At 43.5% G+C, this 25,723-nt stretch overlaps 2 protein-coding genes across 8 annotated transcripts in view; both read left to right on the top strand.

Annotated features, from left to right (window-relative positions):
* Window positions 1-7,069, top strand: part of LOC104939137 (nucleolar protein 4-like) — a 146,623-nt gene extending 139,554 nt beyond the window's left edge. For 6 of the 7 annotated variants that reach the window (XM_027288308.1, XM_027288306.1, XM_027288307.1 and 3 more), the window contains 3 exons: window positions 681-794; window positions 1,364-1,595; window positions 2,661-7,069. In XM_027288308.1, coding sequence (XP_027144109.1) covers window positions 681-794; window positions 1,364-1,595; window positions 2,661-2,899 — 585 coding nt within the window. In that variant the 3' untranslated portion in view covers window positions 2,900-7,069. The remainder of the gene's footprint in view (window positions 1-680; window positions 795-1,363; window positions 1,596-2,660) is intronic. The other variant, XM_027288304.1, reaches the window with a different exon arrangement.
* Window positions 7,070-12,263: 5,194 nt separating this feature from the next.
* Window positions 12,264-25,723, top strand: part of srms (src-related kinase lacking C-terminal regulatory tyrosine and N-terminal myristylation sites) — a 22,363-nt gene continuing 8,903 nt past the window's right edge. The window contains exons 1-4 of the mRNA XM_027288478.1: window positions 12,264-13,191; window positions 16,425-16,546; window positions 19,392-19,558; window positions 24,357-24,504. Of these exons, the coding sequence (XP_027144279.1) occupies window positions 12,812-13,191; window positions 16,425-16,546; window positions 19,392-19,558; window positions 24,357-24,504 (817 nt within the window). The 5' untranslated portion in view covers window positions 12,264-12,811. The remainder of the gene's footprint in view (window positions 13,192-16,424; window positions 16,547-19,391; window positions 19,559-24,356; window positions 24,505-25,723) is intronic.

The raw sequence follows: 25,723 nt of genomic DNA, 5'->3' as shown, positions 1-25,723 counted from the left end.
CAGCTGTAGCTCAGTCGTCAAGTCCTAAATACTGAACATGTTCTGTTCTCTCATCGAGTGCTCTCCAGTTGTTTTTCAGCCTAAAATAAAATCACAGTAATATATTTCTGCGTTGACATCGTGACACCGAGCGTCACATCCACATGTGCGTCGGTTTGCGGCCGCTTCAGGTCACACGAGTTGAGTTTCCCCCTGAGAGGATTCATGACAAAGTGACAGATGTTGTTCTGCTAACATGTTTCACACCTGATGACACGACCAGCACACGCAGAGCGTCAGTGATCATTAACACAGAGTCCACGTTTCTTCTTCTGGAACAATAAACTGGACTCGTCAGACTTTTTTATTTGTTTGTGCATTCATCTGTAGCACACCTCTGCACAAATGCAGGACAGGTGCATGATGGGAACATGAGTTAGGTTGACCAGTGACTTTAACGTTAAACTGTCACTGAAATGTCTCTGCTGCCCCCCAGTGGTGAAGCATGATGCTGCACAAACAGCCTGTTGACATGTGAAGGAAGCCCTCAGAAATATTCTGAGACGTGAAAATCAACTTTCTTCTGTTAACAACAATAATAATAAAACAGTAAACTCTGTTTCAGCTGCATCTAAATGTTCTCCTCAAACAAACTGTGACCGCTCGCTTCATGTCTGTCTGATGTCGTCCTGTTGTTGCAGACCCGTCCCACTCCACCTCACCTCACCTCAGCCATGGCTGAGAACATCCTGGCCGCCGCCTGCGAGAACGAATCACGCAACGCCGCAAAGAGGATGCGCCTCGAAGCCTATCACGTAAGAAGACGTTCACGGTCTCTCAGTGTGTCTTTGACTGACGCGTCAGAGATCCTCTTGGTCTGAAATGATCGATAATATTCTTCTAAAATGATTTTATTATGACTGTTCTTAAAGGGACAGCTCACCCCGAAACCAGAAACACATATTTCTTCTCTTACCTGCACAAATGTCTCCATGCTCTCGAACATTATGGAGCTAGACATGCACTCGGCATCAAAACAAACTTTTCAAAAACTATTTTTCCAGAAGCGATCATGACCGTAGCCCTAAAGATCATCCTCAGACCTCGTTGTGAGTAGTTTCTTTCTGCTGAGCACATCACTCTGCACAGCAGGGGGTGTTACAGCTCAGCTGAGGAGGACGCCTTAATGTTAACGTCCACACTTCCTTCTGTGCGTTAGTCCAGTCGGCAGGTTTCGTAGCGGATGAATGATGCTACAGTCAGAGGTGAAATGTGTATTTTTGTTTTTGGGGTGGACTGTCCCTTTAATACCATGGTATGTTTGTCCACTGAGCTTTGCTGTGTATTATTTTGAAAAGGTTTCATTTCCTGTTTCCTCTGGCAGGATGAGCAGATCTCTCTGGACAAGCCATGCAGCGGCGGAGGCGGCCTGAGGGAGCCGGCGTCCCTCGCTCACTCCGCCTACTCCCTGGCCGCATCAGCCTTCTCCTCCCAGGACACCCAGCTCTACATCAACGGAGCCGGACTCAGCTACGGTTACCGTGGATACCCGGGCCTGAGCGCTGCCATGCAACATCCCGTTTCCCTGACGACCGGCGCTGCTGCACAGAGCAACGGTGAGGATGGGAGGAGGGGGGGGCAGAGAGGGAGAGAGGGAGAGGAGCTGGACAAGAGGAAAATAATGAGGAGGAAGAGTGAATAAAGGAGGAGGCAGGTGGGAGGGAGGAAAAGATGAAAAGAGAGAGCGAGAGCGGGTAATTTGGGGATGAATGAGGAGGAGATGAAGAAGGAGCAGCAGAAGAAAGGAGACAGATGGAGCTTAAAGATGGAGCCCAATCAGAGTCATTAGAAATGAACAGAGTGTTTGATTATTACAGGCTGATCAGACTCTGAAACTTTTCATCAGGTTCTGTCTGAAGTCAGACTTTAACACATGTCAGGACAGATTTGTCTCTCTCACTGCGTCACTCCTCAGTTTAAAGAGTGACACCTCTGACCACACCCACTGTCACGGATGGGTGGAGTCAGGACTACACCTGTACATGACTGCAGCAAGGTGAAGGTTTAATCACTGGAGGTCACCGAGGTGTTAACATCAGGACTTATTACAGCATCCTGTAACTTCTCTACCATGAACTGACATCCACACTGACCTGTGATCAGGTGAACGGTGTCTCTGTCATTCGTACGTCTGTTCTCACACTATGTAACTTTGGGCTCCGGGTCGGGAGAAGTACGTAACGCTTTACGGCACTAAGTCACACAGCAGCAACTATTTCACTGATTCTGGTGAAACTGGATCATATTTTATGGAGGAAATGTTTTCTGGTTTTCCCTCTGATGTCCTCCGGCTGCTCCGCCTCAACTCTCTGTGATTTACAGAGTTTATGATGGACAGTGAAGTAAACTGCTGACAGCTGTAGCTGCTGTTAGCTCAGTCCGTCAGCTTGGCGGTGAGCTCAGAGCGACGGGTACCCGTCGCTCTGAGCTCACCGCCAAGCTGACGAACTGAGTGTTTGTACCAACAGGCGTTATGGACGACCAGGATATTTAAACAGTGTCCTGTCATTTTGAACTGACTGATCTCTCCCTCTTCCTCCCTCTGCCACTCCTCCTTCTTTCTCTTCATCCGTCTCCACCCCTCCCTCCTCTGTTCCTCCCTCCTCTCCACCCATCTTCAGGTCCCACAGACCTCAGCATGAAATCTCTCTCCTCCGCCAACATCGCCAACTCCGCCTCCGCCAACAACAGCCTGGGCGGGCGGGGCAGCGGGGGCGCGGGAGGGGGCGGGGCGTCGACCCAGCTCAGCCAACCGGAGATCACGGCCGTGCGTCAGCTGATCGCCGGCTACCGGGAGTCGGCCGCCTTCCTGCTCCGCTCGGCGGACGAGTTGGAGAACCTCATCCTGCAGCAGAACTGATGTGGGGGAAGCGTGGGAGAACACACACACACACATAAACACACACACACACACACTTTTTACGTTTGTTTCGTGTCCGTCTGCACCTCCCCGACGCCGAGCGCCTCTCCTTAAATTTGTTGGTTCCTCCTCGTCGGCCTTCTCTTCGGAAACTGTGGCAACTTTTTTGTTTTTGGGAAATGTGACAGAAAAAAACAATCCCACAACCTCAACCCATCGATTCTGCCTGAGGAGGAGGAAGGAGGAGGAGGAGGAGGAGCGAGGAGGAGCGAGGGGTGGAGATGGAAAATAAAAGCTTCTTGGAGCATCTGGACATCTCTTCCTCTCCTCTCTGGAAGCACCTCACAATCAGCACTGCACTCTGAGCGAAGGAGTGTGGAGGAGAGGAGGAGAAGGAGGAGGAGGAGGAGAGGAGGAGGTGGAGAAGGTTTGATGATTCTGCTGCTGTGGTTTCAGAAGAAAAAAAAAAAAAACTTTGTGGGAGTCGATCGTAACAATGAAAAAGATGAAAGACGACTTCGTTCCACTGCTTTGATTTGATTTTTCGTTTTTTGGGAGTCCAGTGAGCATTTCTTTGATTTTTGTGTTGTTGTTTTTTTTTTTTTTTTACTCTTCCCAAGTGACTGAAAAGAAAGAAAGAAAGAAAGAAAGAAAGAAAGAAAGAAAGAAAGAAGAGAAGCAGTTGGACTTGTCTTCACAGATAGCACTAAAAACTTTGGACGAGCTGTCGACCAACACTGGAAAAGAAAAGACAAAAAAAAAAAGTTTGATTTGAAACAGAAACTTGTTTCGTGCTCGCTTGTAAATACGCTCTCTGTGTCCTTCAGCACTTTCCCCTCTCCTCCTCTCCTCACCTCCTCTCCTCACCTCCTCACCTCCTCACCCTGCGTCCTCACCCCCTTTTTACCCAGGGAGCAACTTGCTACTTATGCATCCAAGACGCCATGTTGACCACCAGGAAATACCTCAGATCAGACCTGCCAACTTCACACACACACACACACACACACACACACACACACACACACACTGCAAGTGAATGGCAACATTCCCTCCAGAAGCCAGTTTACTTCTTCTTCTTCTTCTTCTTCTTCTTCTTCTTCTTCTTCTTCTTCTTCTTCTTCTTCTTCTCTGCCACCTGATGTCTTCAAGGTTTCTCTGTTTTTCGGGGGGAGGAGAGAGAATCAGAAACTGTGCCGCGCAGAAAGACGATGAAGCGTTTCGGAGACTTTCCTTTTCGTCTGTGCGGGTCCGTTCGTGTGCTGCTGTATATAATCAGTTCATCTTGAAAACTGGAGTTTGAAGGAGGTGGAGGGAGGTGGGTGAGGGGTGGAGGGTGTGTGGAGGTGAGGGGCTTTGTTAAATGTTGATTTTACCTCAGCATCGTTCTGTTTAACACCCTCCCTCCTTCCCTCCCTCTCTCCTCCTCCTTCTCCTCCTCTCCATTGGACCTACTCTTCACCTCTTCTTTGTGGACCTAAGCGTCTTCCTCCTCCTCCCTGGTCCGGTCCAGGTTTCAGAGGAAGAGGAGGACGGCTCTGTCTTACTGTGTCTGTTAAACTCTGAGATGGCCATTACTATTGTTCTTATTGTTATTGTTATTATTATTACTATGATTCTAATGATGAACTTTCATGTTGCTGCTGCTATATAAAACCGGACCTTCTGCCATAGACCTGAAACCTCAAACAAAGCCGGGCGTTAGCTAGCCGCAGTGCCCCGTGAAAACCCGACCGACCGACCTCGACCGCAACAAAAGCAAAAACAACACAAAGACTCATGGGAGATCTCAGCCGGGGTCACGTGTCTCCTCTCTGCGACTCGGTTGGCTGGTTTCTGAGTTTTTTTTTGCTTCATAGGGCTTGATTCTTGATTCATGTCGTGTTTTGTGACTTTCTAACTGTGAATTCTTTCCACCGTGTTTCTTTGGGTTTCTTCCCGTGTTTTCATCCGGACGCGTTAGGCCAACAAGTACACAACAAGTACACAACAAGTACACAACAAGTACACACTGGAGTGGAGAATACTGAGGATCCTTTTTTGTTTTTCTTGCTCAGCAAGTTAAAAATGTTTTTCTCAGACACCTGGTGGCTCCTGCAGCCTCGTGTACCTGTTGTCCTGTCCACAGTCGAGACACTTTGGGAAACGAGCTTCTTTCTTGTGGAGAGTTGATGAGACACAGCGGTCATGACTGGAGGTTACCTCAGCTGGAAACAATCAGAACAGTGCGACGCGTGAAGACTCGGCGTGGTTCCCACAGATTGCTTAAAAGTTTGTGAATTCAAGGGGGAAACATCAAGGCCTTGAAAGTGTTTTGATAATTGGCATTGAATTTTGATCCATGTCTCAAACTGGGTCCTTGAATTTGAGGGACTTGGGCCTTAGAAATCCTTGAAAAGTCCTTGACTTTTTTGGTTTTATGATTGGCACGAGCTGTTTCCAGCTTCATGTTTAACGTACAGACATGTGAGCGGTATCAATCCTCTCCTCTGACCGTCTGTGAGAAAGAAAATTAGAATATTTCTCAAAATGTCGACCTGCAACTCCAGTTTTATCTCTTGCTCAAAAAAGCCAAATTGTCGGTGTGACGTCGTTGATTTCTGGGATTAGTTTTTGAGCCACACACACTCATCACCTGTCGTCCAGAGGAGGTTCTGACTCCTTCTCGTCCTGAAGCGTCGCTCTGTGTTTCTGTGCTCCTGCTGTAGTTCCCACTCGTGTCTCGTCTCCGTGATTTGCTCCCTGTTATTTTGCACACAGCAGTGATCTGTGATTCGAGGAGGCAGCGATGAACTCACTCTGCTGAAGTGAGACGAGAGCTGAGGAAGAGGCGTTTGGGTTTTTTTTGCAATGCAGTTGATAATCAGAGACAGGAACGTTCATTCAGTTTCCATCCATCCAAACGTCACTGATTCACATCCACGTGCAATGTCAGAGCCGCCGCGTCGAGTTTGAAATGTGGAAAATGTAAATTATTTAATTTATGGACGATTAGATGTAGAATTCTAAAAGTTTTTTTTTGTGTGACGGGAAGCTCTGAGAGAAATATGCAAAAAAAAAAAAGAAGAAGAGGACGAGCAGCGTCGTCAGAGTCCGACATGTTGGTGAAGACGTTTTAGTTCATTTACCTAAAAAAACTCACACGATGAAATCTTGTGAGACTCACTGAGGTACAATCAATTTTCTCTCTTCATTTCTAAATTTTAGTGTCTAGAGGTGATTAATATTTAAACATTATTAAACCCAACATGAGACTTTGTTGATGACGCCGGCGTCCCGTCCTCCTGTTTGATCCTCACTGTGCTTTCAGATACTGCCAACATTTCTGGTTTTCAGTGTCGGGGAGGAGATCCGGCACCTTTGGGGGGCACCTGGCTCGATCCAGATGTGCTCAGTCGACCTTTTAAGGTCCACTTGCTCTGTCTGAGGGACCAGTCAACACTCGGTTAATGAGAACGAATCAGATTTAATTATCTCACAGCTCAGCTGCACCTGTGATGTTTCCCAACCTGTAATAAAGTTGCAGGTTTGGAAATCTGAATTCCAACTGACAAATTTGTGGTCCCTCCGATCAAAGCAGGAACAGTTTCAGCGTCCTGATGTGTGGCTCTAACTGTCTGAAATGTTTTTTAAGAAATGAACGGGTTTGAAATGTGGGTTTATGATGTGCACGAGGGATGACGTCAAGTTTCAAATCAAAAAAAGAAAAAGGAATATGAGCATCATTTTGACGTCAGCGCAGCCTCTGCAGCCTCTGTCAGATCTTCTGGATCTTCAGCACTGTGTTTCTCAAACTGCAGCTCGGAGCCTGACAGGAGTCGGAAATGATCAGCGGTGAAGAGTGGTTTCATTCACTTTGGTTCCCCTCAATGGAAAAATAAGAGCAGTTTAAGATTCAGGCTCTTATTGTCCTTCGTCCCTCTAGCAGAATAACTCGAGCTCGTCCTTAAAAGTCCAAAAAGGAAACAAAGTGCCCGAGTTGAACTCTGGGTCGGGCAGCAGCAGACACAGCTGCCCTGACTTCAGGAGTGTTTGACGTGATAATCAAGGAGTCTGCCGGCAGAGCGAGGGTGGCGTTTGGGACTTTTCGGACTCTTTCGTTGGTTCTCGAGTATCAAAGTTCAACCTCAGAAAAAGACGTGAAATTCAGTTTTTGTACGAGCCGGGTCAGCTGCAGAACAGCACCGCAAAGAAGAAGAAAAAAAACACCAACAGCTGTGTAAGATAATAAAAACTAGGCAAATGACAATCTTTAGAAAGGTGTAATTTGCTCACTGTTTGATTTCCATTCCTTCTGTCTGTCGTACGCAGCGGGACACGCGGGAGAATCACTAACTCCACCGGCTGACAAGCGGCCGACACATTTCTATTTTTTTTGTATTAAGTATTACACGACTTATTCTCAAGGTTCCTCTTGATGTTTTTATTTTCTAGATATATTTTGTAGTGTGAAGTGGTCTTTTACTTTGTACAACAGCTTCACTCCGTAACATTCCAAACATGGACGTCAAACCAACAAACAAACAAACCGGGACCCGAACGGCAACGCCACGAACATTCATCAGCTCGTCAGCGCCTCGCTCAGCTGTGCCGACCTTTGCTGTCCGACACTCTGTGTGAGAGTCAGCTCTGTTTTTTAAAAGGTTATGTTTACACATCATAGAGCGCGTGTAGGATTATGATCCAGCATTGATCTGCTGTAAAAAGGATTCAGTGTTTTGATGCTTTGAGGAAACTTCACAGAGCTCCGGACTCGGTTACTACAGCCGACACAGAGCAGAGTCTGTGGTATGTGCAGAGGGAACAGCACAAATGTTAAACCTGTCCCACTGAATGAAAGGTCGAGCTCTGCTGTGATGTACAGCGTCTGTGGAACCAGCAGCTCATCGAGCATGTTGAAGACCTGAAAGCTTTTACTCTCAGTGAGCTCCACAAACTGTCTGTAGATCTCTGACCACAGAGAAATGAGCCGAGTTTAAATCCTTCAGCCGCTCAGAGGAAGTGAGGATAATCACAAACTGCTTAATTCAACTTTTTGCATATTTAAAGATGTAAAAACAGAATCAGACGTTGATCAAACCTCCTCTTTCACTTTCTTCAGAGTCTGATGAGAAGTTTGACACGGCTCTCAGGTCTCTGCGTTAAATATGGAGCAGTTATCTTAGCTTAGCATAAAGACTGGAACTGAATGGAAACAGCCTGAGAGCTGAGCAAAAAGTGTAAAAACAAAAGAACAAATCAAGAAATATTTCCTCCCATAGACAAACTGGTGTTTTTGTACAGATGAATCAGAAGAGAGAAACTTATTAATTAGTCAGTTTTAGACGTGCTGCCTTTGGACAGAGCCGGGCTGTTTCCATTTGTTTTCAATCTTCTTCATCGTTTCCATCCGGGAGTCAAACAGAAGATGTGACGTCGAGGAGCAGACAGACTTATTTAAAGTTTGGTGTCACACATCGTCTTGGTTTGAGACTCTTAAATCCTCTCAGAGGCGTCAGGGAACTTCTTCTAGATTCAAACCTGAAGGCGTGGAGGTGACGAGCCGTGATGCCGTTCGGGTTCCTGCAAACGATCACACACTGGTCAGATGTATAGTTCAACACACACACACACACACACACGTAAAGAAAAAGAAAATAAAAAATGAAAGGGGAATGAATCTTTTTTTATTTTTCTATCAGGGCACGGTGTACAGCGACTACTGAACTAAAAAAAAAAAAAGCTCAGCTTTCTGAGCCGATCCAGTTTTTTTATTTCCGTTCTTTCCGTGGTGCTTTTAGGAATCTTTCTTTTCTTTCCGTCTCTTTCTGTCCTCACCTGACTTTGTACCAGACTCTTGATTGTCTTGATTTCCTCCGCCGGGGCTTCGTACCTGCAGTGATACCAATGTGAAACCTGTAATCTCCTCATTCTTTGACTCAGTGGAAGTGTGATGTTTACATGTACAGATTTTTGGTTTTGTTTTCATCTCTCTCTCTCTCCTCCCTCCCTCCATCCTCCCTGCTTTGAGTTGATCTGACTCCTTCCTCACACGCCGAAGGGAAATGGGACTGCATCTAAATACGATTTTCACCGTTTCACACACGAGCCTGTCGCACGAGGGGGAAACGTTTTGTGTTTCGCTCGCTCGCTTTCCTTCACCTCGACGCCGGCTCGGGTTTTCAGTGCGCTGCATCTTTTTGTTTTTTAGAAACGGCAGAAAGAAAAAGTTTTTTTGGTGCTTGGTGAAGAAACGTGATGCGACTGAAACTAAAAAAAACGGCGTCCCCCTCCACCCCGGATCGTTTTTACGGGGGAGGGAGTCGAGCTGTGTGACCTTTGACCTCTCGGCTAACTCCACAGCACACAAAAATCACAGTGGGGCCCCACGGTGACCCTCCACTGGTGTGACCCTGATTTGGTGGAGATGATTCCTCAGTGAATGATAAGCCATGACAGACCCCGCGTGTCGGGTCTCTTAGTCTATTAGTATATTTAGCATCACTTTAAACTGCAGATGACAAAACTCAACCTCAGGAAAAAAAAAAAAAAAAGGACATGACTTTTGTAAAAACACTGAAGGCCCATTTCCCTCTCTCTTTGATACCATATAAATTATATCAAAAATTCTTTTTATATTTATTGTGTTTATTATTCTATATAACAGTGGATACCTTTTTTCCAGTACCTGTGGCTGAATATTTTGATTCTTTAGAAAAGTGTTGATAATATATGTGAAGCAACTTAAAAGATCGAGGAAAAAAAAAAAAAAGAATTTGGGGGTTTTGTTTCTTTTCTGTTTGTTGCGTTGGAGCGGTGCGGGCGCGTTTGTTCAGCCTGACAACGAGAACATATCACTCTGGTCCATGACGAAGAAACCAATGATCGAAAAACTGAGCTTTCTTTTGTGTGATGTCACTGCTAAGGCTGAAAAAAAAAAAAAAAAGAAATTGTGACCATTTAGTTTTTTTGTTTTCGTTTGTTTTCTCCTGAGCTGTACGTCACAAAGCTAAATATACTAATAAAACGGTGTGCTATCTATCCAACGCAGCAGCGTCTTCTCTTCTACAGTTACTCACAGAAAAAACAACAACTGCAGTTCCTCTAATGTCCACTTGAGGCTGGCTGCAGAAGTGAGTCAGTCTCCATAAGTCCCCATGTTAGACAGCAGAAATAAACATGTTTACAGCCTGGTACAAAAAACAGTTTTGGTCTCTGTGGCTAATTTCCCCGTTCATGACAACTGTACTGAGGGTGAATTTATATACAACCTGTTCACATTATATTAAGGCTTAAAGTTATGCAGGGTTAGAGATAGATTAGATTATTCAAGAGGTGGAGGAGGTTAGGGTTGCAAAATTCTGGGAATAAACTTAAATATAGTTTGGGAAAATATATTTTATCATCATCTTGACTAAATCAACCATTTCCTGCAGGTCCACTTGAATATCTGCTCTTCCTCAGTCACATGCACATAGCACACTGCTTACTGCAGGGCTACTGAGGCCACGCCCCCTACCTGCACAGATGATTTCTGTACCTGGACCACACTTTAGAGCCCAGAGCACACAGAGACTGTTGAAGACACACATGTGAACTCGTGGACTAGATAATATTGTTCAATAGAATAATTCAAACTTGATGTGATACAGTTTGTTTAAATTACCCCCAATTTCCATAATTCCCATGGAGTTTATGATCTGGAATATTCCCAAAATTTCCCATTTTAACTTCCCATGGAAAGTTTCCAGAAAGTGTCTGGAAATTTACCAGAAACTTTCCATATATTACAGAGAAGTCTAAAATATAAATACAAACTTGTGCATCAGAGCTGTGTTTTCTTCATTTAACGTCTGTGAAGTCTTTCTGTCTCGATCCTCGTCATGTTTCAGTGTGTTCAGGTGTTCTTTACCTGAGCCTCGGACCTCGTGAGCTGAATCTGAACAGAGATTGGAGACTTCATTCATTCAGACGTCTCTGATGTAACTGTAGCTCACAGAGTCATTGTTGCCTTAAAGCTGCTGAAGGATTTAGATTAGAGCTTTCATGTTGGATTTGAACCACTTCTTTCAGTCCTTAAACTTTGCTGCTTGAATTAAAAGGATAGCTGTGGCTCTGTGGACGTGATCCAGCTCCCTCAGGGTGGTGATCTACAGCAGAGCTCCAACCCAAACAGCATCTCTGACTGGGTTTGAATAAATTAATTAAACTCACTGATAGATGTGTAGAACAGCACAGAGCCAGAATATTTTCACATCTAACTCGATGATGACGGTGATGTTTGGTGGAGTCTTTGTCGGCTTTGGACACGGCAACATAACAAAAAGACTTTTATTGTGAAAGAGTAAGCTTAGTGTTATGATAACAATAACTCAGTGTCAGAGTAAAAACAGAAGCTCTCTCAGTGCCTCGATGCTGCACGTTTGTCCAGAAGGATTAAAACACTCGAGCAGTTTGTTCCAAACGTGGAGAGAGGTTAAAGGAAAAAATGCTGACACTCATGATTTAATCCCAGTGTGATGATGACTGCTGCAGAAACACTCCATGACTCAGAGACACTGAAAGGTGTAACAACAGCTTCAGTGTGTGTGTGTGTGTGTGTGTGTGTGTGTGTGTGTGTGTGTGTGTGTGGTAGTAGCTGTGATTTATTTGGATCCTGTGTTCTGTTCCTGCAGCACTGATGCAGAACTAAAAGCTAAAAAAAGCAGAAAGGCTGCAGTCATTAGACTCCACCGCCTAAAAATAGAAACCCAGAGGAAGACGGGATGAAAATAACTCAGACTGCTTCAGAGGAGTTTGATTGATCCTGATCAGGACATCATTGATCATTTAAATAGAGAAAAAACTAAGAATGTTGAATTCACATTCTTTGTTTTGTCCTAAAATATGTTCAACTTACAACCAGATAGATAGATAGATGGATAGATAGACAGACAGACAGACAGACAGACAGACAGACAGACAGATAGATAGATAGATAGATAGATAGATAGATAGATAGATAGATAGATAGATGCAAACATACTTTACATTTCCTTAGAACCTGCTAAAATATTGACTTTTGCACGGAATTTAAATATTAAATATGTGCAGAGGAATCAAACATTTGCATGGACATTAAATATAGAACTAGATTATTATTATCAGTAATTCGATAAGTGTAAGTCTGTTGTGTTTTCATGATGTTTACTTTAAAATGACCTTCAGGGGTTTGGTTCAAGTCCTGGAGCCGGATCAGTCGACACTCATTATTATTCAGACCTCTCTCTCTCTCTCTCTCTCTCACCTCTCTCTCTCTGCTCTCTCGCTCTCACTCCCTCGCCGTCCTCCTATCTCCCTCACCTCTCTCGCTCTCTCCTCCTCTCTCTCTCTCTCTCCTCCTCCTCCTCCTCCTCCTCCTCCTCTCAGTACGCAGGTGTGTGTGAGCAGCAGGAGGCGTGCGGAGCGCCAAACCCAAACTTTTTTACGCACCGCTCTGCGCCGCCGCCGCCGCCGCCTCACCTTCACGTGGGTTAACACCTGCAAACATCCTCCGGTCCGCAGCGGATTACCGATGGATTAACGTTTTCTCTGTGTCCCGGGAGTCATGCTCACACTCTCGGTTCATCTTGGGTCGTCACGCCGAGTCCTCGCGGGGAACCGATCCGACTTGGATGCCCTCCATTCCCGTTTCCGCATTCCCGCAGCCGCCGTGCGCACTGCAGGCGTGGAGCTCCGATCCACGATCTCGACAGAAAAAACCGGTTCCTCCGGCTGGTCCAGCCCAACTATCGCTGGCGGTGCATTATGTTTCCAGCCAGAAGAATAGAGGCGAACCGGCTGGAGGCTGGAAAAGGCCGATTTCAGCGGACTGAGGAAGCGTGAAGTGCGTCGTATTGATCGGTGCTACGGTAGATCCCGGAGTATCCCGCCGCCGCTCCTTCATGTCCCGGGATGGAGAGTTGCTGTCGCTCCTGTATGCCGTGTCTGAACCGGCTCTGGAACTACATTTGGCCCGACTTCCGCTACCCAAACGTCCCCAACCACAACCATGTCATCGCCAACCCGGCCGCGCAGACGGCGGAGATCCGAACCGTGTCCGGCGACATCCGCGTCCCGTCGCCAAAGAAGCGGCCGGTGCAGCTTTACGCGGCGCTCTTCGACTTCGAGGCCCGAAGCGACGACGAGCTGACGGTGAAGGAGGGGGACAAGCTGTCGGTGATCGAGAAGCGGGGGGAGTACGTGCTGGCCAAGAAGCTGACCGGGTCTCTGGAGTCCGGACTGATCCCGGCCAACTACGTGGCTCTGCTGCAGGACGAGTTCGCCAAACACAAGTGAGTGATGAAGAAGTGGACTCTCACAGTCCACAGTCCGTGAGCATCAACATGGATCCGGATCCTCTGAGGTCCAGGGTGACCGAGGTCTGACCTCCTGCTGTGAGTCAGTCAATGGGTCCATTCATTCTCTGAAGGTTGATTGACAGCTCCAGGTGTCATATTTTGGGGTTTTGTTCCAGAGTTCACACAATAAGTCGATAAAACTTTATTAATCTGCATGTTTCTGAGAGTAGATTAATAATTTAAATCATTTTTTAAAAAACAGATTTAAGTAGAAATAACCATGTCCAGCTGTACTCGAGTATTTACTCTGATTACATTACTTCTGATCAAACAGCCAATCATCAACCAGGTCCCCAGCAGCAGCTGATCTCACTGCCTAGTCCAGCAGCAGTCAGCCCAGCTCGGCGTCTGTCTTTCAGCCTTTTATTTCACCAAGCTCTCACCAACCACTAAAAGTCAGTCCCACATTTACTCTTGTCCGGCGGCTTCTTGCTCGCTCACTCTCTCCTTTTCTCTTCTTAGCTTCCTCCGTCAGCGTCCTCTTCACTCTCTTCTCCTCTGCCATCATGTCCATAGAAGCTGCTGAGCCTGGTTACCTCCTCTTCTTCTTCCTGGTAGTCCATAACGCCTGTTGGTACAAACACTCAGTTCGTCAGCTTGGCGGTGAGCTCAGAGCGACGGGTACCCGTCGCTCTGAGCAGCTGACAGCTGACGAACTGAGCTAACAGCAGCTACAGAAGATCTAACAGCTTCTAACAGCAGCTACAGCTGTCAGCAGTTTACTTCACTGTCCATCATAAACTCTGTAAATCACAGAGAGTTGAGGCGGAGCAGCCGGAGGACATCAGAGGGAAAACCAGAAAACATTTCCTCCATAAAATATGATCCAGTTTCACCAGAATCAGTGAAATAGTTGCTGCTGTGCGTTACGTACTTCAGCCCAAAGTTACACACAGTTCCATTTTCACCTGATCCCAGGTCAGTGTAACAAACGTTTGAGAAGGTGGAACCAGGTTCTGAAACGATCACCCTTGCAGAGCGATCTAAGTCTGCAGCGTCCTCCTGGAATCCAAAGTTTGAACCCAGATCTTTGCTGAAGCCGAGCATCAGCCAGCACGTGCTGGCCCCGGCCTGCAGCTGCAGGTCCTCCATTATTCATCCTGCAGCCTGCAGGGAATCCTCATGTTTCAGCCCGAGCTCGCTCTCCAAGGTTCACTTCGCTGTCCGTGTTCACGCTGCTTGACCTGACACCGACTCTGATGTCCCACCGTCCTCAAACACACCACCGAACCTGAAGATAATGACCCCAAACATCAGACACCATCTCTAATAATGGAGCTTTCATTTTTTATTAGATAACGTCAGTATCGTGTTCGTGTGAACCTCGCTGAGCTCTTTTCTATTTTTCATCTCCCGTAGCATCACTCTAATATTTCTGTAAGGAGATACGCCCAGATTCAGATTCACCGAGCCAGAAATCCAGAGACGCTCTTTAATATTTGGCAGGGCCCGTTTGATCGAAGGAAGACTTGTTTAGTTCATTTTAGTCTGTGCAGCCAATAAACTGGAACCTTTACTGTGAAAATCAGAGTGAAGCAGCAGATCCAGAGTCGTTTTTCACAATAAAAGCGTGAAAAACACAAACTCTAACATCCCAAAAAAAACAGTTTTATGATGAACATGGATTTAACTTAAGGACACATCCAGTCCATAAACCCCATCACTATGATCTCATGCAGTGTATCACAGCATGTGTATAATAACTGCTGCTCTGTTAACAGACAACAACCATGAACTTCATTTTCCTGACCTTCATGAGAACAACTCGCACAGTTTATACACACACAAACATTTTGTTTTCAGTAACCTCACAGTATATTTATATTTAAGGCTGTAAATGAAGATTATTTTTATTATTTGATGAATCATGATGGTGAAAAACTTCCAAGATGACAAAATAAAGTCACGTCCAAACTTTTAAAATCTAAAATTCTCACAGAAGAATAAAAAAACCAGCGAAAGTTAACGATGTATTCAAACCGCGTTGAAGTTTACAGTGACAGATTTTAATCTTCAGTGACTTTATGGTCTCATATTTTTAGATTTTTCTCTGAGCTCGCAGATCTGCTGATCTCAGTTTGTTGTAACTGTGAGTGAAACTCAACCCGCCCTGATAGTGTCGAGTAAATACAGGCGAGTTCCTGATGTGTGAGCAAACAGGCGCGACTCGACAACACTGAAAGACGACGACTTCACTCTGCGAGTTTAACTTTAACAACTACTTTAATATGCATGAAGTATAAATACATGAAGTATAAATATATGAAGTATAAATACATGAAGTATAAATACATGAAGTATAAATGCTGCTTCAGTGTTCTGGTAAATCTCTCTCAGCTGTTGATAGAAGTGACTCGACCAGTTTAGTTAAATTAGTTTCAGTCACGTTTGCTTTCTTCACTCAGCAATGTGCAAAATGTGTCCACGCAGTGCAGGAATGTAACTAAGTACATTTACTCAAGTACTGTACGTGAATACAAAGTACAAGTACGACTCAAACTACAAAATCTTTGAGCATGAAACATGAAAAATGTAAAAGTTCAGCTGAAAGAGTCCAGCCTCTCAAATCTGATGATGTTTAATTATTTTAATCTGTTTATTTATTTGTAAAAATTTTGAGGTTTCAGCCACAAAAAACACTTTGATCTTTGGGATGTTGAATGTTTAGAAATGTAAACATATGCTTTGATATCATTTTTCTGTAAATTTAATTCAAATCACTCTGAGTTTCTCTGGTTTTATGTTCAGAGCATCTTCATTGATTTATTTGACTCCAAATATCAAAGATTCAGTGTTTTCACTCAAAGTTTTTAACAACAATATAAATGTTTGAACTCAGAAATCAATATTCAAAGGAGTAACTCAGATTTTTAATCACAGCTTTCTGGCATCTCTGACTGATGCTCGCTGTATTCTCAAAGTCTGAACTCGACCTTGTGTTCCTCTTTTAAACTTTTATTTTCAATAGTTTTTATTTATTTATCTAGTTTATTATCCAGCTGCTCTTAGACTCAGCAGCTCCTTGCAGATTGTTGTAGACGAGGATGTATATGAATGTGGACACAGTGACGGATGCTCAGGCCTGTTCTCTCAGTTTGTCTTCTCTGTGTTCTCTCCATTCATGCATTGACTCCTCTGTGTCCGTCGTCTCGTCTTGTTTCTCTCAGGTGGTATTACGGGAACATAAACCGCGTGAAGGCCGAGAAGCTGCTGCTCGCTTCCCAAAACAAAGATGGCTCCTTCCTGGTTCGCATCAGTGAGAGTCACAGCGACGAGTACACGATCTCCAGTAAGTCCCAGCACCACCCACCCATCCACCTACTCCACCTCCAGCAGTGACCTCCTTCTGAAGCTCCGTGTTAGAGGAGGACCTGTTCAGTGTGTGTGTGTGTGTGTGTGTGTGTGTGTGTGTGAGCTGGTGCACGGACCACAGGTGATTTCATCAGGATGGATGATGACTTCACCTGCCTGCTGGAGCTGCATGTTTGATGATAACTGGGGCAGAACATGATTCTCAGTCGAGCTCTTGGCCGTCGTTCTTTCTTCCTTCACCTCCTCTTTGTCTCTTCATCCACCCTGCGCTCCATCCATCAGCTCCCTCGACTCCTCTTCTGTCCTTCAAGGCCTCCGGCCAGTGTCGGCCTTAATCTCTCCCCCACCTTCGATTTCTCTCTGTCTGCCTCTCGGCTGCTTCTTTAGAGAGCTGAGGTGACACCACCCGCCCTCAGGAGGTCGACCACGGCAGAAACAGCTGATTCGCAGTTTTTAAATGAAACGACAACAACAAAAAATCAATCTCTCATTATTTGGAAGTGGTTATTTTATTTAATGTTTGGATGATGAGACCTCGACAGTAAAGCAATAACTGTGCCATCACAGGTTACTACAGATCAGTCTGTGTGTTAAAATGTTTAAGGTAGAACAGTCTGACTTTTTAAAGTCTAGTCTCGGTTTCCAACAAAGACGACTCTGGATCTTAGTTCAAGACCACAACACTGCCAGGGTCACGTAATACGAGCTGCCTGAGCGACGACAAACTGTCTGTCTGCTCCTGGTCCTGTCTCTGTCTCGGTCTCAGTCTAGTTGGTCTTGACACAGTTTGTCCTTCTCAGGTCAGTTCATGACAACCAACAAAGATTTAACCAAATCTAGGGTTGCAAAGGGGCAGAAGGTTTTTGTTTAATTTCCGGGAAACATTTCATGGGAAGTTAAGCTCTGGAATTTTGGGAATATTCCAAATTGGAAACTTGGGAATTTATTTAACTGTAAATTGCGGGTAATTGAAACAAACTGTATCATATCCAAACATAAATCTAAACATTTGTCATAAGCAGACATGCAAAATAAAACAAATATGATCACTATCTTCAACAGTCTCTGTGTGCTCTGGGCTCTACAGAAATCACCTGTGCAGGTAGGGGGCGTGGCCTCAGTAGCCCTGCAGTAAGCAGTGTGCTATGTGCATGTGACTGAGGAAGAGCAGATATTCAAGTGGACCTGCAGGAAATCTGGTTGATTTAATCAAGATGATGCTGAAATGTGTTTTCCCCTGTTAAGAGCAAACCTTCAATTTTGTAAATTTACAGTTTATTCCCACGGAAAGTTTCCAACTTTGAAAATTCCTGGAATTTGCAAACCTACCCAAATCTTATCAAAGAATGTTTATTCATGTTGTTTCATGTCTTTGTCTTAAAAACGAAATACCAAGCAACTATCAGACTTTTTTTAAGATGAGTATTATCCACAGAAATCTGTATTTGTTGTTTTTATTTTTAATTTTTTTAGAACGCAAAGAAACGCTACAATGTTACAAAAACTCTGAAGAGACATGAAACATAAACATGAACAGACGGAAACACTGATTTCATTTTGTAACTCACACTCAGACAGATGTGAACATTTGTAGCAGACGTTCATGTTTGTGACTAAACGTGAACAAAGTGCGAGCTCGACTCGTAGTGACCTACATCTGTGTTTTCATCAGCTACACTTTTATGAATGAGCCCAGAGCCGATCCTCTAATGCTCCTCATGAGGTTTGTGTGATTTGTGACTTTAAAGCGTCGTTATTACTCTCTCACCCCTGAACCACCTCCAGCACATCTCTCTCTCTCTCTCTCTCTCTCTCTCTCTCTCTCTCTCTCTCTCTCTCTCTCTCTCTCTCTCCTCTCTCTCTCTCTCTCTCTCTCTCTCTCTCTCTCTCTCTCTCTCTCTGGTTTTTCTTTTTCATCCTCCGGCTTCGACATCTTCTGCGTCGGCATCTTTCCCTCTCCATCCCTCCATCGCCTGCCTCCCTCTCCCTTCTCCCCTCCCCCCACCTCCTCCCCCTTTTCTTCAAGGTCCTTGAGGTCTCGGGGGGAAAATGCTGCAGTTAGATCTTCAATTTTCACCGTGCTAGTCCTCGTGAAATATGCATCATCAGTCTTTTGTGTGCAGAGTGAAGGCAGCACAGACCACCATTCCTGTCTGATTTACCGCTCTTCTCTCAGTCATAAAACCATCGTCCTGTTCATGCAGTGTAATGTGATAATGTGTCCATGCAGCATTTGGACATGCATGAGTTTCTTTAGCTGCAGTTCTTTGATATTTAAAGCCACTGTTTAAGTTTCTATGTGATTACAGCGTCCGTGTAAAATCTGATTTATTTCTGCTGTTTTCTGCCTGTAAAGGTGTCGGCAGTCTCACCAGGTCCGGTTTGTGGTTTCATTCTGCACCCACGGCTTAAAGTCTAGAGTTCAGTTCATGGAAAATTCACTGAAGATCAACAACATCGCAACTTTTTAGGAAAACTATGAAAAGGATAATTGCTGTGGAAGTGTGCAGACAGATCAGCAACATCTCTGTCTGTTTAATTTATTCTGTGGAGTTTTACAGTGCTGTGAAATGATAAACAGATCTTGAATCTTTCCAACGTCCTTGAAAGAAAAGTTATATTTGGATTTGTAAAAACCTTTTTGTGTCATTCTGAATGTTTGAAGTTTCCACATCATCAAAACTGTCCTGATATTTCCCCTGATGTCCTTTTCATATTTTCCAAACAAAGCTGAGCTCATCAACAATAATCAGTTTTATTTAAGGATGAATCAGGATGTGACTCTGTATTGAACATATATGTGACTCTCGTCCCTTTCACAGCCCGGTCTGAAGGGAAGGTGTACCACTTCCGGATCCAGCGCTCCACCATCGGCGCGTACTTCGTGTCCGATAAGGTCTCCTTCGCCACGCTGGGAGAGCTGATCTCCTACTACCAGAAGAACCCTCGCAGCCTGGGCGTCCTGCTGGAGGAGCCCTGCGCTCAGCAGGTACGACCAACAGAAACACACAATGTTTTTACTTCTATTCTTGTGAGGACACTATGCATTCGCTCGGCCAAGTCCAAATGAATGTTTGTGCACCAAAAAAAACCCAAATCAGACTCAGAGTACAGCTTTAAACCTGCAACAACTGAAACAAACTGAGAGCAACATGATCGTTCGTTAGGAGTCGTGTTTGTCTTTTAGCTCTATTTTTGGTCTGCACCACCTCCAGAGATGAACACGTCTCTTCAGCTGTTGAATGTTCAAAACAGAAACAACGAGCTGAAAGTCTATAAAGCTGCAGGTTGAGCTTTTATGATACGAGACTCGTTTTATGTTTTTATGACACTTTGCACTCAATCTGAAGATCTGATTGGTCCTCATAAAGATAGAAGTACAACAGCACAAACAGCAGACATGAACTTTGTGTTCATCTGTGTAAATATATAGTTATGATATGAATAGAGTCATCATGTAAATGTGAGTAGTTGTATAAAGTCTTTGTTGTAATGCACACACACACACACACACACACACACACTATAAACACAAGTTAATGAGGGAAAACTTTATTAATTATTAATGACAGCAGCACAATAAAAGTCCAAAAGATTCAAATTAAAAAGTTGAAGTTTTATGTTGAACATGTAAAATCACTTAGAGCCGCTGCACCGTCTCCTAAACAAAGTGACATCATGAATCTATTTAAATATTAAAGTGCAGAATAGAATATAACATAATAACATAATATGACACGAACGTTTCACTGTGAGTGATTCAGATAATTCTCAGAGTTTAAAACACACGGCTGTCAGTTATGATATGAAAACTGTTTCTATGGTTACCGGTGGTTTAATATAACCTGAGCAGTCAGAGGTGTCCGCAGTGTCAAACAGTTTATAAACGCAAATATAACGTATCTGTAAGCAGCTATGAGGATTTAAGTGTTTATTAATGTACAGTATACAAAAATAGAAGTATAATAATTCTAGAGTTATATTTTATTTTATCATTACAGCTGTGTTTTACTAAATTATTCATTTTCTGTTTATACACGTTTGGATATTTATATTTGTATATACACTGAAATGTAACTAAACCTTCAAATAACTGATTTCAGACTTATTGATCGATTCAGGTCCAAATCTCGACATTCTAGTAATTAAATTATTATTATTCATTAAATTATTAAATATGCCTGAAACCCGGTTATTGGATTTCATTTTTGTTCTTGGCTGATCCTCGTCCGTTGCCTCTTGTTGCGATCCGAACATCATCACACAGAAACTTACAGACTTACTGTGTGTGTGTGTGCACGCGTGTGTGTGTGTGTGTGTGTGTGTGTGTGTGCTGCTCACAGCTGATAAACTCGCTCGCTCCAGCTGAATATGGAGGTTTAGTTCCACTTTAATGGAGTCAGCAGTTACAGCGTTTGTTACAGCGTGTTCGACCACGGACACTGAGAGTTATCAGTGTTGCCTGGCTGGAAGGTGGATTAACTTTTAGAAACTGAAATGGATGAAAAATGTCGGTTATCAGTATTTAACTGTCGACAACAACAACGGGAAACTTTAATCAAATATTTGTGTCTGTGGCCGTCCAGCTGAAAGGAGAGGGGACCGAGGTGCTGGTCTCTGTTCTCACAGCGTTCCTCTCCCAAAACTCAAAACTTGTCAAAAATTTTAAACATTTTCTTTTTTAAACCTCTTCTCTCTTTTTTTAGCTAGTTGTTGCCTAGCAACACCACTGAGAGTTAAAGTAACCCCCAGCTAAAAAACTGGAAGTGTCATCTGCAGCTGTCATTCACAGAAACTGCAGGAAACAAACAGAAACCGGACTTAATATCTCCGACTGGAACAGAATCAGGATGATTTCACAGAGAATTGCTTTAAGGGTTAATGTATAGTTAGTTTCTTCTGTCCTAATCTTTCGTGATGTTTCTGTCTGCACCTTCCCGTTAAGCAAAGTAAACTGGATCTGCTCAAAGAAAAGCAGCCAGTAACTGTTCGTCAGAACTTCAGGCAGCCAAAGCTCCGTTTTGAATTTGCCTCTGCAGCAAGAATCTGAAACAAAGTGCAACAAAGAGGCTGAATTAATCGTTCTATTGTTGCACTGCAGCAGGAATCTAATGAGCGCCGTCTTTATCCTTCATGTGCATAAATTATTACTGAGAGGCAAACATATTTGGAGTGTAATTAACCAGAGAATAAAATATTTGGACCAGTTTGAGAATAAAATCTCGTGGCAGCTCTGTAATTACGAGCGCTATCTCTGCACTGCAGCTTAAATTAAACCCCCAGCGAGCGGCTGCTTTTATTCACGGCTCATCAGTTCGAGCCCAGCGGGAGACGAGGTGGAGACTCACTGCAAAGAATGGAGAAACCTCCAGTTTAAAAACAGCAACACGCAGATCCCCACAAACCAGATGTTACGTAACATTTACAGATATTAAATGTTTAACCTCTTCCACTCCGCGGGGACGCCGGCGTCCTTGACCGACATCACTGTCTTCCAGAGGTTGTACTGGGCTGTTTTTAAAGCTTGATATCACATGAAACTAGAACAACGTCACGTCAGCTGGAAGGAAAACGCGGCAAAGTTCAGCTACATGTTGTTTTAAAGGGTGTCCTTTGACCTCTGACCTCAGCATGTTTGCATGAAAATAGGATCTCACTCACGAGTCTCCTTCGTGCTGATCGTGTTTGCTTTGTGCCTGCAGTGTGTGTTAAACTGTATATGAATATGTCTGCATACTGGGCTCCTTAAACAGTGTTGAGTTTACATAAATTTGGAAGTTGAGACTCTCTCGTGGATTTAATGAGCCCGACCGCGACGATGTTCGTCCCCGTCAGAGGACGGACGTGTGTGTGTGTGTTGACAATCCAGAAATGCAAATGTCAAAAGCCTTTGTTGTGAAATCACAGCATGCATTATTTTATGAGGTGTGTGTGTGTGTGTGTGTGTGTGTGTGTGTGTGTGTGTGTCTGTGTCTGTGTCTGTGTCTGTGTCTGTGTCTGTGTCTGTGTGTGTCTGTGTGTGTCTGTGTGTGTGTGTGATAGCAGCAGGGAGTGGAAGAGCTGAACAACATAAGATCAGGTCAGAGGTCGCTCAGTGATTCCTCCCTCTTCTCTCTTCCAGGGGAGGCTGTGAGTCTGAGGCCACGGACACACTGAGGCAGAAACACACACATGTGAACACACACATGTGAACACACACATGCAACAAAAACATGCTCATCATGCAAACACACGGAAAACATAACGGGAGCGCAGATGGAACATTTACAAATCATGTTTTTCATTTCGTTGGTGATTTATTTAATTTTTTTATACATTTGTATTAACGTCCGAATCAACCTGTCATTTCTAAGTTTTGATTCAGTGTTGGTGCCTTTTGCATTTCATGACTCTGCTGCAGCTGATTCAACAAACGCGTTCTAACATTTTAAAAAGGTCGTCACAGCTCCGTGTCACTTCATGTTGAGTTTGGAGCTGTTAACGAAAGAACATCATTTAAATCCTGAACATTATATTCATGATTCAATAACTGCAAAACATAGATCATCATGTACATGCAGCTTAAACTCGGTCTGATGGTTGATCAAACTCAAGGAATAAATCAGCTTTAGCAGATATTCAGATTAGAGTCCATAACGATGCTTTTAATCACTTTTTTATTGACTTGGCTCCAAACTTTATTCCCAGGAACTCTGCAGCCAGCAGTCAATAAAACCTGCTAAAGCGAGGTTTGTATCACAAGCAGCGTCCTGATTCTTCTGTCAGCTGTAAGTCTGGATAAAAACTCAGATTTATCTTCAGACGCCTGATAAACTGCCCAACTGACTGTGCGAGTGCTTCCATTCGTCAACCTTGCAGCCATTAGTGAGATTATGTCGTGCATAATTATGAACGAATGGAGAAAACATTTTAATTAAGTGGGATCAACGAAACAATCTGCCAAACCTTTCACGCGGTGCCATAATTTGTGACGACGATGGGAAACGTTAAGAATAGTTTTCATGCTGTTCTCTGCATGAACTTAAAGAGCCGGTGTTCATTTATTTCAAGTGAAATGACCTTTTTGTTTTTTAGTAAGTAAGTAACAAAAAACCTGCAGTCTTTGTTTGTTTGAATGTGTCAAAGCTCATGGAGACAGCGACGAGTCACTTTGTGCATCACCTGATTAACACTTGAACTGATTTCTAGTGTCGTATTTATGTGTGAATGATTATTTAATTTATTAATCATGTTTTCATTTCATTTCATGTTCGTCAAAGCACTTGATCATTACAACAAAATGTTTTGTAGCACCTGATCATTTCTGACAATAAATTTGTCATAAAACATTTGAATTCATGTCGTTTATTAAGTCTGACTGTTCATTCATTCGTCTATCACTCACCTCACGCTGCTGATCATGACGGAGAGCAGAAATAATGATTATAAATCAGCAAATGTTTCAACATTTTATCGGCATGTTCATGTCAAATTAGAAAAGTTTCTGACTCAGATTAGAACTTTTCAAACGCAGGCTGCTGTGATTTTATTTTCATGCCGTCCTGTTGTATCTTTTTATCTTTTATATAATTTTCAAGAGATGTTGAAAAGCAGAAAAGCAACAATCAGATTTACTGTAACGAGTCCACAATCAAAAATATATTTGAACTAACGCTGCTTTGCCCATCAGGACACTTGTTTCCTGTTAAAACCTGTGGAGTCATGAATCAGAATATCACACTTTCTCTGGCCTGCTTTGTGTCTCTGATGCTTGAACCCGTTTTGACTCGCCTGTCGTCTCTGTGCAGCGGGAGCTCTTCGACATGGAGCCGTGGGAGAGACCTCGAGAGGAGTTCAGGCTCCACAAGAAGCTGGGAGAGGGACACTTTGGAGAGGTGTGGGAGGCTCTGTGGACCACGGAGAACAGGAAGGTGGCCATAAAGACGCTGAAACAGGGTTAGTAATGAGATCTGTGAGGAGGAAATCTGAAGTGTTGAAGAATGTTTGTGGATTTAGATTCTGAACAAACAGTTGAGTTTAAATTTCACCTTTTCTTTTCACGTTTACTACGTTTACTATTACCGAAACACACCCAGACCTACTTGGCATGTTGCGCTTCCTGCTCTGGTTCTGGTTGGTAACCTGCAGCTCAGAGGAATGACGTGACTGTGCAGCGACAAAAACTAAAACACCCAGCAGGGATGAAAAATGACTCAACCAGAGAACAAACAGAGCCGAGTGGTTTCTGTCCATTCTGTCACTCCTCGTTAACTCTTGGCTTCACTTCAACCTCTTTCAAAGAAGTTTCCTCCAGTGTGCCACACACGGAGTGAAGCAACAATAACATCTTAAGGTGACATTTTAACATGATTTTTAACAACTTTTTTTATAGTTTTTAATGATTTTTAACATTTTTTTACGACATTTCACCTCTAAAAATTTCCAAATTTGGAGATACGTAGTTTTTACTGGACATCATGTCACCGTTTATTCATGCTCTATGAAAATAAATAACGTGTTGCAGCAGATCTTCAGTGAGTCTTCCAAAGGTCACGTAGACGGGCGACTGAGAGTTTACTGACCATCTTCTCTGTGTTTAGCCGAGCTTGGCACCAAGGCTGGATGCTTGTTGGCCATCAAGATAATTCCAAATGTTTCCTGTTGTCAGATTATTTCCTCAACATGTAACCCCCAACAACATTTTTCGACTTTTTGTACAACTTTTTCATCAAAACATGTGGTCAGGTGACATGTTCAGGTGAGAGTAGGGAGGTGCGAGGGCCCAGTGCATCATGGAACATGTAGTCCTATAGCAGCATAAATAAGGAGTGACCTGAAGCAGACTTTTTGTACAACTTTCTTTTAAACCAAATTTTTTAAACTTTTTTTTTTTAATCGACATTTCTATCGACTTTAACGTCATTTTTAACAACTTTAACAAAGTGTTTTTTTTTGTACGACATTTTTTATTTATTTTTTTGTACGACTTTTTTTTTTGTACGACATTTTTTATTTATTTTTTTGTACGACTTTTTTTTGTATGTCTTTTTTTTATGACATTTTTTTTGTACGACATTTTTTTTTGTAAGATTTTTTTTTGTACGACATTTTTTTTGTACGATATTTTTTATGTATTTTTTAATTACAACATTTTTTTTTTTTAATATGACTTTTT

Source organism: Larimichthys crocea, chromosome XV (genome assembly GCF_000972845.2).
Source record: "Larimichthys crocea isolate SSNF chromosome XV, L_crocea_2.0, whole genome shotgun sequence".
NCBI classification, from domain to species: Eukaryota; Metazoa; Chordata; class Actinopteri; family Sciaenidae; genus Larimichthys; species Larimichthys crocea.
The sequence above is the reverse complement of the archived record's forward strand: the minus strand, read 5'-3'. Positions and strand labels throughout refer to the sequence as shown.